At 38.5% G+C, this 14,347-nt stretch overlaps 1 protein-coding gene across 1 annotated transcript in view; it reads left to right on the top strand.

Moving 5' to 3' along the window:
- The window catches only part of DNAI4 (dynein axonemal intermediate chain 4), a 106,697-nt gene that overhangs the window by 59,725 nt on the left and 32,625 nt on the right, over window positions 1-14,347 (top strand). Inside the window, 1 exon segment of the mRNA XM_004023217.6 lies at window positions 8,042-8,236. Coding sequence (XP_004023266.2) covers window positions 8,042-8,236 — 195 coding nt within the window.

Below are 14,347 nucleotides of genomic sequence, written 5' to 3'. Positions count from 1 at the left end.
ATTATGTTGAGGTATGTTCCTTCTATTCCTGCTTTCTGGAGAGTTTTTATCATAAATGGATGTTGGATTTTGCCAAAGGTCTTCTCTGCATCTATTGAGATAATCATATGGCTTTTATTTTTCAATTTGTTAATGTGGTGAATTACATTGATTGATTTGCGGATATTGAAGAATCCTTGCATCCCTGGGATAAAGCCCACTTGGTCATGGTGTATGATCTTTTCAATGTGTTGTTGGATTCTGATTGCTAGAATTTTGTTAAGGACTTTTGCATCTATGTTCATCAGTGATACTGGCCTGTAGTTTTCTTTTTTTGTGGCATCTTTGTCAGGTTTTGGTATTAGGGTGATGGTGGCCTCATAGAATGAGTTTGGAAGTTTACCTTCCTCTGCAATTTCTGGAAGAGTTTGAGTAGGATAGGTGTTAGCTCTTCTCGAAATTTTTGGTAGAATTCAGCTGTGAAGCCATCTGGATCTGGGCTTTTGTTTGCTCGAAGATTTCTGATTACCATTTCAATTTCCGTGCTTGTGATGGGTCTGTTAAGATTTTCTATTTCTTCCTGGTTCAGTTTTGGAAAGTTGTACTTTTCTAAGAATTTGTCCATTTCTTCCACGTTGTCCATTTTATTGGCATATAATTGCTGATAGTAGTCTCTTATGATCCTTTGTATTTCTGTGTTGTCTGTTGTGATCTCTCCATTTTCATTTCTAATTTTATTGATTTGATTTTTCTCCCCTTGTTTCTTGATGAGTCTGGCTAATGGTTTGTCAATTTTATTTATCCTTTCAAAGAACCAGCTTTTGGCTTTGTTGATTTTTGCTATGGTCTTTTTTGTTTCTTTTGCATTTATTTCTGCCCTAATTTTAAAGATTTCTTTCCTTCTACTAACCCTGGGGTTCTTCATTTCTTCCTTTTCTAGTTGCTTTAGTTGTAGAGTTAGGTTATTTATTTGATTTTTTTTTCTTGTTTCTTGAGGTATGCCTGTATTGCTATGAACTTTCCCCTTAGCACTGCTTTTACAGTGTCCCACAGGTGTTGGGTTGTTGTGTTTTCATTTTCACTCCTCTCTATGCATATTTTGATTTCTTTTTTGATTTCTTCTGTGATTTGTTGGTTATTCAGCAGCGTGTTGTTCAGCTTCCGTATGTTGGAATTTTTAATAGTTTTTCTCCTCTAATTGAGATCTAATCTTACTGCATTGTAGTCAGAAAAGATGCTTGCAATTTCAATTTTTTTGAATTTACCAAGGCTAGATTTTATGGCCCAGGATGTGATCTATCCTGGAGAAGGTTCCATGTGCGCTTGAGAAAAAGGTGAAATTCATTGTTTTGGGGTGAAATATCCTATAGATATCAATTAGGTCTAACTGGTCTATTGTATCATTTAAAGTTTGTGTTTCCTTGTTAATTTTCTGTTTAGTTGATCTATCCATAGGTGTGAGTGGGGTATTAAAGTCTCCCACTATTATTGTTTTATTGTTAATTTCCCCTTTCATACTTGTTAGCATCTGTCTTACATATTGCAGTGCTCCTATTTTGGGTGCATATATATTTATAGTTGTTATATCTTCTTCTTGGATTGATCCTTTGATCATTATGTAGTGTCCTTCTTTGTCTCTTTTCGCAGCCTTTGTTTTAAAGTCTATTTTATCTGATATGAGTATTGCTACTCATGCTTTCTTTTGTCTATATTTGCATGGAATATTTTTTCCAGCCCTTCACTTTCAGTCTGCATGTGTCCCCTGTTTTGAGGTGGGTCTCTTGTAGAAACATATATAGGGGTCTTGTTTTTGTATCCATTCAGCCAGTCTTTGTCTTTTGGTTGGGGCTTTCAACCCATTTATGTTTAAGGTAATTATTGATAAGTATGATCCCGTTGCCATTTGCTTTATTGTTTTGGGTTTGAGTTTATACACCCTTTTTGTGTTTCCTATCTAGAGAATATCCTTTCACATTTGTTGGAGAACTGGTTTGCTGGTGCTGAATTCTCTTAGCTTTTGCTTGCCTGTAAAGCTTTTGATTTCTCCTTCATATTTGATAAGATCCTTGCTGGGTACAGTAATCTGGGCTGTAGTTATTTTCTTTCATCACTTTAAGTATGTCTTGCCATTCCCTCCTGGCCTGAAGAGTTTCCATTGAAAGATCAGCTGTTATCCTTATGGGAATCCCCTTGTGTGTTATTTATTGTTTTTCCCTTGCTGCTTTTAATATTTGTTCTTTGTTAATTTGATTAACATGTGTCTTGGGGTGTTTTGCCTTGGGTTTATCCTGTTTGGGACTCTCTGGGTTTCTTGGACTTGGGTGATTATTTCCTTCCCCATTTTAGGGAAGTTTTCAACTATTATCTCCTCAAGTATTTTCTCATGTTCTTTCTTTTTGTCGTCTTCTTCTGGGACTCCTATGTTCGATTGTTGAGGCGTTTAATATTGTCCTGGAGGTCTCTGAGATTGTCCTCATTTCTTTTAATTCATTTTTCTTTTTTCCTCTCTGATTCATTTATTTCTACCATTCTATCTTCTACTTCACTAATCCTATCTCCTGCCTCCATTATTCTACTATTTGTTGCCTCCAGAGTGTTTTTTTATCTCATTTATTGCATTATTCATTATATATTGACTCTTTTTTATTTCTTCTAGGTCCTTGTTAAACCTTTCTTGCATCTTCTCAATCCTTGTCTCCAGGCTATTTATCTATGATTCCATTTAGATTTCAAGGTTTTGGATCATTTTCACTATCATTATTTGGAATTCTTTATCAAGTAGATTCCCTATCTCTTCCTCTTTTGGTGGTGCTGAATTCATTCAGCTTTTGTTTGGTTTGGTGGGCATTTATCCTGTTCCTTTACCTGCTGGGTATTCCTCTGTCTCTTCATCTTGTTTATATTGCTGAGTTTGGGGTGGCCTTTCTATATTCTGGCAGTTTGTGGAGTTCTCTTTATTGTGGAGTTTCCTTGCTGTGGGTGGGGTTGTATGGGTGGCTTGTCAAGGTTTCTTGGTTAGGGAAGCTTGTGTCGGTGTTCTGGTGGGTGGAGCTGAATTTCTTCTCTCTGGAGTGTAAGGAAGTGTCCAGTAATGTGTTATGAGATGTCAGTGGGTTTGGAGTAACTTTGGGCAGCCTGTATATTGAAGCTCAGGGCTGTGTTCCTGTGTTGCTGGATAATTTGTGTGCTATATCTTGCTCTGGAACTTGTTGGCCCTTGGGTGATGCTTGGTTTCAGTGTAGATATGGAGGCGTTTGATGAGCTCCTGTCGATTAATTTTCCCTGGAGTTAGTTCTCTAGTGTTCTCAGGATTTGGACTTAAGCCTCCTGCTTCTGGTTTTCAGTCTTATTTTTACAGTAGTCTCAAGACTTCTCCTTCTATACAGCAGCATTGATAAAACATCTAGGTTAAAGATGAAAAGTTTCTCCACAGTGAGGGACACCCAGAGAGGGTCACAAAGTTACATGCAGAAGAGAAGAGGGAGGAGGGAGTTAGAGGTGACCCAAATGAGATGAGGTGGAATCAATAGAGGAGAGAGCAAGCTAGCCTGTAATCACTTCCTTAGTGCGCTCCTCAGTCTGGACCGCTCAGAGATGTTCACGGAGTTATACAGAGAAGAGAAGAGGGAGGAAGGAGATAGAGGTAGCCAGGAGGATAAAAGGGGGGAATCAAAAGGAGCGAGACAGATCCAGCCAGTAATCAGTTCCCTAAGTGTTCTCCACCATCTGGAACACACAGAGATTCACAGAGTTGGGTAGAGAGGAGAAGGGGAAGGGAGGAGACAGAGGCGATCTGGTGGAAGAAAAGGAGAGTCCAAAGGGGAAGAGAGCAGTCAAGCCAGTAATCTCACTCCCAGGTAAAAATGGGTACTGAAGATTGGGTTCTTAAAGGTACAAAATTAATAATAAATACGAAAAAACAAAGATTAAAAATCTAGGGTAGAGGTTGGATTTTCAAAAATACAATATTAAAGAAAAGAAGAAAAAAAAACAAAGTCACAAAAATTATAAAATATATATATATGAAATTTCCTTAAAAAAATAAGGTCTTTTTTTTTTGCAAAGTAATAGTAGGTTATAAAAATGAAAATTAAAGGAGTAATAGAGGACTTAAAAATTAAAAATAAAAAAAGGATTATCATAAAAATAGTAAAAATATACCTGGGACTTTCTCTGGTGTTGTTGTGGGCAGTGTGGGCTCAGTTCATTTTTGGATAGTTCCTTGGTCCAGCTTATATTTCTCAAGACCTATAGGCCCCTTCCTATGTAGTCAGTACTAACAACAGGGTTTTAATCTATTGCACCTGTCACTTCCAAGGCGGTTCCCTCTGTTTTAGCTTCTTCTGTTAGCTGGTCTCTTCAGTGTCTGATTTCTGCCCTGACACAAGGGGGCGGTGGTGGACACTTTTGTAGGCTTACTTGTTCTTTTGCGCTGTGGGGAGGGAGGGACCCTGCAAATAAATAACACTGATGTGTGCTCTCAGTGTCTCAGCCACACTGGGCCTGCCCCCGCTCCCAGAGCGTGTGCCCTCCCTGCCCACACTGCTCAGGCTCTAGGTTGCTCTGCCAGGAACCGTCCAAGGCCAGCCCTGGGCTGCATGCACCTCCCAGGTCTAAGCCGCTCAAGTTCAGGCACTTGGGTAGTCCTCAGAAGCTGAGGGCTACGTCAGCCTGTGTTGGGCCCTTCCCAGGTCTGAGCAGCTCAGGTGATGAGGTATTTGGCGAGTGGGGTCGCTGCAACTTATCGGCTCCCGTCCCTGCCGCTCGGTTTTCTGGGTGTACAACTGGCACACCTTCGCAGGCAGATGTCCAGAGCCCCAAGAAGTCTTAGTTAGCAAGGAAGCCTGCTTGCAGTTTGGTAGATAATGTCTGTCTGGGGCTGCGATTGCCCCCTTCTGGCTCTGGCTGCCTGTCACTGGAGGGGGATGGTCTGCAGCCGGCTAGTTCTGTTCAGTTCTTTGCTCTGTGCACAGGCCTGGTGGTGTCTTAGGGCTCTTCGCGTGGTACCTATCTCGCAGTCTGATTTGCTAGCCCAAGTTAATTCACTCAGATTGCCCTCAGGGCATTCAGGCCTGGTCCTTACTCTAAGCAATGCAGCCCTTGCCTCCCTGCCCAGCCGCCGCTTGCTAGTGGAAAATGCAGGTGTCTGCGCTGCTTCTCTGCTAGGGGAGTTACTGTTGGGCTCGTATCTATGGGGTTTAATTATTTATTTATTTTTCCTCCCTGTTATGTTGCCCTCTGTGCTTCCAAGGCTCGCCACAGACTCGGCAGAGAGAGTGTTTCCTGGTGTTTGGAAACTTCTCTCTTTTTAAGACTCCCTTCCCAGGACAGAGCTCCATCCCTCCCTCTTTTGTCTCTTTTTTTGTCTATTTTTTTCTACCTCCTTTCGAAGACAATGGGCTGCTTTTCTGGGTGCCTGATGTCCTCTGCCAGCATTCAGAAGTTGTTTTGTGGCATTTACTCAGCGTTTAAATGATCTTTGGATGAATTTGTGGGGGAGAAAGTGGTCTCCTTGTTCTATTCCTCCGCCATCTTAGGACCTCCCTGTTGTCAGATAATTTAAGCATCTCTGTCATCTCAGTGTTGGTTTCTATTGATTTTGTTTGTTTTTTGTTTCATTTAAGTAGAGATTTTCTTGGTTCTTTGATCAGTGACGTTCAGTTAAAATTTAGAGACTTGGGGTATTATGTTTTGAGAACTGGATCTTGTTTAGACTTCATTTGTAGCAGGATTTGTTTGACACTCTTTTGACAGGGAAATTTACTGCTCCATTACCGTCAGGTGAAAGTAGAAGTGGGGTTTACTGCCCCATTTTGTGTCTGTGTGTGTGCACACACGCACACGTTCACTCAGCCGTTTCTGACTCTTTGCAATCCCATGGACTGTAGCCCACCAGGCTCCTCTGTCCATGGAATTTTCTGGGCAAGAATATTGGAGAGGGTTGCCATTTCCTACTCCAGGGGAATCTTCCTGATCCAGGGATTGAACCTGGGTCTCTTACATCTCCTACATCGGCAGGCAGATTCTTTATCACTAGCACCACCTGGCGGAGAAGGCGATGGCATCCCACTCCAGTAGTCTTGCCTGGAAAATCCCATGGACAGAGGAGCCTGGTAGGCTCCAGTACATGGGGTCACAGAGAGTCCGACACGACTGAGCGACTTCACTTTCACTTTTCACTTTTATGCATTGGAGAAGGAAATGGCAACCCACTCCAGTGCTCTTGCCTGGAGAATCCCAGAGACGGGGGAGCCTGGTGGGCTACCGTCTATGGGGTAGCACAGAGTCGGACACGACTTAAGTGACTTAGCAGCAGCAGCACCACCACCACCTGGGAAGCACCCATTACTGGAGTAGAAAATCCATATTTTTCACTTGCCCTTCAATTACACTGAGGGAGGGGATCATCTCATTACTGTTCTGTAATGTTAGATGGGGAGCTCTAACCTTGTGTAAGTTAGATAGTGAGCTCTAACTTCCATTGATACCTACATGGCTGGGAGGGATAGGAGCACCTCATTAACACTTCCTGACACCATGGATTGGGACTTGGCTTTATTACTTTGGGGCAGTTCTGTAAGTTCTGACTGTACCAGTCCAACACTGACTATTGGGAAGAACCTTTTTACTGCCAGATAACTGTGGAATTCCATGTTTCCCAAGAGATCTTAATTGATATTGCACAAAGGGCAGCACAGTCATTTTTTTTCTTTTTGGGGTAAGATTTAAAGTCCTAGCTCCTTACTGAGCCTTTTCTGACACCACACCCACTGGAAGGCTGGGAGACTGGAAAGGCTTGTTAGAACCTGGCAAGAATGGAAGTCTAGACTTCCCACTTGGCTAGTGGTATTTGTGGAATGGGTGGAGCTGCAATTTTTCTCTGTTTTTTTCCTGGAGAGAAATGGTTATATCCTAAAAGTTTTCTTTCTTGCAAGGTTGTTCTTTTCCTGAGTTTTGGCTAAAGAGGTTTGTCTGGAGTATCTGCAATAATAAGAAATGCAGGGAACTCACCACTGTGTCATTCCCTGGGTCCTGAGCAATCTTTTTGTTCTGTCTTCTTCTGACAAAGGCTTTCAAAGCCTTCCTCTTAAAAAAGAAAAAAAATTAATGTCCCAAGATTTTTAGTTGTATTTAGCAAAGGAATAGGGAAAAGTGTTTACTCCATCTTCATGGATGCAGGATTCCCCTTCATTCTGTTTTAACTAAGTAATAGGTAGAATATCATTCCTCAAATATATATACATCCCAATCTCAGGAATCTATGAATAGATAACCTTACATGAGATAAGAGACTATCCAAATGTGACTACATTAAGGATCTAAAAGAGGGAGGTTATCCTGGATTATCTGAGTGGACCCAAACCAATCAAATGGGTACCTTGGAGTATTTTTTTTCCATTTCTGGTCAGAGAGAGATATAATGGCAGGACCATCAGAGAGATGCAATGTTGCTGTCTTTTGAAGATGGATGATGGGTTGGTGGTGGCTTCTAGAAATTGGCAAGGAAATTAATTCTCTAGAGCCTTCAGAAAGGAACATAACCCTAATAACCTTTTGATTTTGGCCAAGTGAGACCTGGGTTGATCCCTAACCTACAGAACTTTAAATTTGTATCCACTTTAAATTTAATTTTAAATTTAATCTAGAACTTTAAATTTAGTCCACTAAATTTTTGGTAATTTTTTATAGCATTAATAAACAACAGTAGTGTAGTATTCCTGTAAAGCAATAAATTAAACCTTTACTGAAGGTGTAATGAAGACTGATAATAATTTAATTTCAATTTGAATAAAAATATATGGAGATACAAATTAACTTATGAGTTATCATTGCTTATTTTCTGAAAACAGCACATTTTTGGATTCCAGAATGAGATAATATATGTATATCTTGCATGTGCTTGGTTCCTAAAAGACATTCAGTAAGTAACTATTAAAGTTGTTTGAATACTGGAGGAATACAAATAGTGATGGCAAAGTGTCATTGATAAATCTTTAGAATGTACAAACCAGCTAATATAATTTTTGAATTGTTACCATTATATCATACTTGTATTTTACAGTTAGTGAAGGTAGTTCTCTAATGGATATTGAAAATGTAATTCTGGCTAAAGTTCGAGATGAAGAAGAAGACAACTCAGATGCCGTATTTAAATCTGATAAGTTTCAGCAGGACTTATTTTTTATGGAAAGAGTTATAATGGAAAATATATTTCAGCCAAAACTTGCAGCTTATCGTCAGCTTCCTGTTTTAAAAGGTATTTAACACATTATATACTAAAACATCTTTTAAAAAAATAGTGTTGTTTTGAAATAAAGATTTTATACTTTAAAAAAGATGTTTAAATATAATCATTTTTAGACAAGCTCAAGTAATTAAAAAAGTCAAATGGTATTATTATTTCTAAATGCAATCTTTAAACTGAGTTATCACTTATCAGTGAGAAGGAAATGGCAGCCGACTCCAGTAATTCTTTCCTGGAGAACCCCATGGACAGAGAAGCCTGGTGGGTTGCAGTCCACGGGGTTGCAAGGCGTCAGATCTGACTGAAGTGACTTAGCACATACACACACATCACTTATCAGAAGACATTTTTATATAGTTTCCAGCACTAAAAGTGAATAGCAGGAGAGTCCAGACCTGGAAGCCCAAAAAGATAGTCCCTTAGATTCAAAACCTCGTAAGCTCTTTCCTCTCTGTTGTTCCAGTATTGAATTATTCTCTCGTAGTCAAACACCCCTTTCCATTGCCATTGATACATTCCAGGTTCTAGCTTTTATTACCTCCCCCTAATTTTGTTACATAGGCATTCTTCCTGTTGTTATGGCTACAATAGTTTTAAGGAGTTGAGAGATTAATTAATTCAACTTTTCAATTTTTGAATGAATGAAATGAAGTTTATAGAAATGTTCTAAAGTTCACTTCAGTCAATCAGTCGTGTCTGACTCTTTGTGACCTCATGAGTCACAGCACTTCAGGCCTCCCTGTCCATCACCAACTCCCGGAGTTTACCCAAACTCATGTCCATCGAGTCGGTGATGCCATCCAGCCATCTCATCCTCTGTCATCCCCTTCTCCCCCTGCCCCAGTCCCTCCCAGCATCAGGGTCTTTTCCAGTGAGTCAACTCTTCACATGAGGTGGCCAAAGTATTGGAGTTTCAGCTTCAGCATCAGTCCTCCCAATGAACACCCAGGACTGATCTCCTTTAGGATGGACTGGTTGGAGCTCCTTGCAGTCCAAGGGACTCTCAAGAGTCTTCTCCAATACCACACTTCAAAAGCATCCACTTTTTAGCGCTCAGCTTTCTTCACAGTCCAACTCTCACATCCATACATGACCACTGGAAAAGCCATAGCTTTGACTAGACAAACCTTTGTTGGCAAAGTAATGTCTCTGCTTTTGAATATGCTATCTAGATTGTTCATAACTTTCCTTTCAAGGAGTAAGTGTCTTTTAATTTCATGGTTGCAATCACCATCTGCAGTGATTTTGGAGCCCCCAAAATAAAGTCTGACACTGTTTCCACTGTTTCCCCATCTATTTCCCATGAAGTGATGGGACCAGATGCCATGATGTTAGTTTTCTGAATGTTGAGCTTTAAGCCAACTTTTTCACTCTCCTCTTTCACTTTCATCAAGAGGCTTTTTAGTTCCTCTTCACTTTCTGCCATAAGGGTGGTGTCATCTGCATATCTGAGGTTATTGATATTTCTCCCGGCAATCTTGATTCCAGCTTGTGCTTCCTCCAGCCCAGGAATGTATCACTGATCATTTAAAAAAGAAAAAATAGTAGTTCTGCTTTTAGTTAGGATGTAAATAATTATAAGACCATAGGAGAGGACATAGGTATTGCAGTTTTGCTCATATGATGACATCCAGATAAGAGTTCAAAGAGGCTGCTGCTGCTGCTGCTAAGTTGCTTCAGTTGTGTCCGACCCTGTGCGACCCCATAGACAGCAGCCCACCAGGCTCCTCCATCCATGGGATTTTTCCAGGCAAGAGTACTGGAGTGGGGTGCCATTGCCTTCTCCGTCAAAGAGTCTGAGGTGACTGTAATTGGAATAATCAAATATTAGGAAATTATGTAGAGAAAAAAAAAAACTCCATAAATCTATCATTTAGTCTTTGGCTGAAACATAAGCTGTGTGTGTTAGACTAAAACTCCAGAAGGCAAGGAAAGAACAACTACCAGTAAGATCTAAGTGAAAAAGTCTTCAGAGTTCACACGGGGCTGCGACACATTTGATTTCTGACTGGCCAGAGGGGTAGAAATAGGGTATTCAGTAAATATCCAGAATGGCTATACCTGAAGAGCAGAGCTAGAATAACCCAAGAATAAAGACTAGTCTAGACCCTCATCCCCACCAATCAACTTTTTAGCTAATTTAAAAAAATTTTTTTTTAAAAGCTAATTTCAAAAATCAAGCTAATCTGAAAGTAAGTTAACTGCTCAACAAAACAAACTTCAATACAGTATCGTATGGAAGAAAACACAACGCAGACATTCAGTGCTGTAACATTTATAATGCACAGCACCCAATACAAATTTACTAACTGTGTAAATAAGCAGGAAAATGTGAGCTAGAGCTAAAAAAGTCAGTCAATAGAAACAGATAAAAAGGTGACCGAGATGGTAAAAGACAGATAAGAACTTTAAAAAAGCTATCATACTCAGAATAGCCAAGACCATATTGAAGAAAAAAAATGTTGGAGGACTGACATACCCAACTTCAAGAGTTACTGTTAAGTTACAGTTGTCAAGATAGTGTGGTATTGGTGAAAGAACAGACACATAGATCAATGGAACAGAATAAAGAGCCCAGAAATAGATCCACATAATTATAGTCAACTGATCTTTGACCAAAGAGGAATGGCAATATAATGGAAAGAAAAAAGATAGTCTTCAACAAATGATACTGGAACATCAGGATATGTATGGGCAAAATATATAATCTAGATATAGACCTTATACCCTTCACAAAAATTAACTTAAAATGGGTCATAAACTTCAATGAAATATTCAAAACTATAAAATTTCTAGAAGACAGCATAGGAAAAAATTTGGATAAACTTGGGTATGGTGATGATGTTTTAGATTTGACACCAAAGGCACAATCTATTAAAAGAAATAATTGATAAGTTGGACTTCATTAAAATTAAAAATCTGCTCTGTGAAAGACATTGTCAAGAGAATGAGAAGTCAAGCCACTGACTAGAAAGAATATATGCGAAATACATACCTGATAAAGAATATATCCAAAATATACAAATATCTCTTAAAACTCAGTAATAAGCAAACAGATAACATACTTTAAAAACAGACAAAAGACCTAACAGACACCTTATAAAGAGATATACAAATGGCAAATAAGTTTAAGAAGATGTTCATTATTATATGTCGTTAAGGAATTTCAAATTAAAACATCGATGAAATACCACCATACAATTATTGAATAGTTAAAATCCAAAACATTGATACCACCAAATGCTGGCTAAGATGTGGAGCAACAAGAACTCTTATTCAGTGTTGGTGGGAATGCACAGTAGTTCAGCTACTTTGGAAGATAGTTTGGCAGTTTCTTACAAAACTAAGCATATTGTAACCATATGGTCCATAATTGTACTCCTTGGTATTAACCCAAAGGAGTTGAATGCTTATTTCCACACAAAAATCTGCACACAGATGTTTATTGAAGCTTTATTCATAACTTCCAAAACTTGGAAGCAAACAAGATGTTCTTCAGAAGGTGAATGAATGAAAAAATTGTGGAAAATCCGGACAATAGAATATTATTCAGCACTAAAAAGAAATGAATTATCAAGCCATGAACAGACACAGACAAAATCTAAATGCATATTACCAAGTGGAGGAAGCCCATCTGAAAAGGCTACATATGCTGTCACTCCAACTATATGACATTCTGGAAAGGGCACAAGTTTGGAGACAGTAAAAAGATCAGACGTTTCCAGGGATTAGAGGTTGGGAGAAATGAATAGGCAGTGTATGTAAGATTTTTAGAGCAATAAAACTATTCTGCATAATACTTAGTGACGGGTACATTTCATTGTACACTCATCCAAATTCATAAAAATGTACAACACCAAGAGTAAATCCTAAAGTGAACTATATAGATTTTGAGTAATAATAATTTGTCACTGGGAGTTCACTTATTGTAACACTGTACTATTGGTACAGGATGTTGATCTGGAAAAGGCTATGTGTAAATCTGGCTGTGAGTATATTGGAACTCTTCATTTTGAGTTCAGTTTTGCTGTGAAACTAAAACTACTCTAAAAAATAAAGTCTGTTAAAGAATAAGTTCTAAAAATATGCTTAAAGATTTAAAGGAAAAAATAAGAATACAATGATGATAGTAATGAAAGTTACATATAGGACCAAATGGAACTTCTAGAGATGAAATACAATACATAGTACTTGAAATGAAAAAATTTACTGCTTGAGTGTGACAAAAATGCTAAAAGACAAGCAAGAGGAACATTCCAAATTAAAGTACAGAAACAGTCTAAAAAAATAGAACTTCAGTGACCTGTGTCCCAAGGTCATATGGTTTAATATATATGTAATTAGAATTGTAGTAGTAGAATAAAGAGGAAGCACAGAAAGATATTTGAAGGAAGAATTGCTAAAAATTTTGTAAATTTGAAAAAACTTTAAATCAGTAATTATAAGAAGTTCAATGAAACCCAAGCAAGATAAACACAATGAAAAGCACGCTGAGGCATATTATAAGTACTATACAAAAAAAATTAAAGTTGCCAGGAAAAAATTCATTACATACAGGGGAGAAATTAATAATGCCCTTATTTCTATATCAGAAGCCAGAAAACAATGCAATGTTATTTTTACTGTGCTAAAAATTGTATATCTAGAGAAAATATCCTTCAAAGATCAAGGTGAAATAAAAACATGTTCAGACAAACAAAAGCTGAGAGAATTCATTGTCAGCAGACCAGCATTGCAAAAAAAGTTCAAGGAAGTTCTTCAGGCTGATAGAAAATAACAACAGAAATTAGAATCTACAGAAAAGAATGGAGAGTGCTAGAATTTGAAAATGAGAGACATTTCCCATCATTTGAAATTTCTTTAAAGATCATGAAGTCAACAGTATTATTCTATGTTTTATATGGTAAAGCAAAGGACATGGAATAACTAAGTCAATTCTGTAGCAGAAGAATGAAGTTGAAGGACTTAACCCTACTATATTACAGGTGACTGACTATAACGATACAGTAATCAAGGCAGCTGAGTATTTGTCTAAGGGTAGACATATAGATGATTGAAACAAACTAGTGAGTCCAGAAATAAGCACAGACATATATGGTTAACTGATTTTTAACAAACATGTCAAGGCAATTCAATAGAGAGAAGTTGATCTTTTAAAACAATGCTGAAAGAACTGGATATCCTTATGGGGAGAAAAATGAGCTTTAATCCTCACCTCCTATTAAATGTATAAATTAAGTCAGAATGGACCATACATTTAAATGTAAAAATTAAAACTATAAAGTTCTAGGAGAAGATAAAGGAAAAAAATATTTGTGATTTTAGCATAAGAAAAGATCCACTTAATACACAAAAATCCCAAGTACAGGTGAGTTAATTCATGTTCAACTCTTTGTGACCCCATGAGTGGTAGCCCACCAGGCTCCTTTGTCCATGGTATTCTCCAGGCAAGAATAATGGAGTGGATTGTCATTCCCTTCTCCAGGAGATCTTTCCAACCCAGGGATCAAACCTGCATCTCCTGCATTGGCAGGCAGATTATTTACCACTGAGCCACCTGGGAGGCCCCAAATCCCAAGGCATAAAAGAAAAAAATCAATAAGACTTTTGCAAGAGTTAAAATGTCTGCTCTTTGAATAACACTGCTAACAGTAGGAAAAAAATGCAGGGAAACATGTAAGCAACAGACTAGAAGAATATGTTTGCAATGTATACGTCTGACTGAAGACTTAGACAACACACGTTTACTCCCTCACAATTCTAGAGACAGAAAGTCCAAGATCAGGGTGCCAGCAGGGTTGGTTTCCTCTGAGGCCTTTCTCTTTGCTTTGCAGATGTTCACCCCCTTGCTGCCTCTTTCCATGGTCTTTTCTCTGTGTGTGTTCATCCCTTGTCTCTCTTGGTGTATCTAAATTTCCTCTTCTTAGGATATCAATCAATGGATTGGGACCCTCTCTAATGGTCTAATTTTAATGTAATCACCACTTCAAAGTCCTTTCTCAAAATGTTGTTACATTCTAATATACTACATTCTTGTGTGTGCTCTGTGTCACGGTCTTGTGCAATTCTTTGCCACCCTATGGACTGAAGCCCTACAGATCTCTCTGTCCATGGAATTTCCCA

The sequence above is a fragment of the Ovis aries genome, chromosome 1 (genome assembly GCF_016772045.2).
Source record: "Ovis aries strain OAR_USU_Benz2616 breed Rambouillet chromosome 1, ARS-UI_Ramb_v3.0, whole genome shotgun sequence".
Lineage (NCBI taxonomy): Eukaryota > Metazoa > Chordata > Mammalia > Artiodactyla > Bovidae > Ovis > Ovis aries.
The sequence above is the reverse complement of the archived record's forward strand: the minus strand, read 5'-3'. Positions and strand labels throughout refer to the sequence as shown.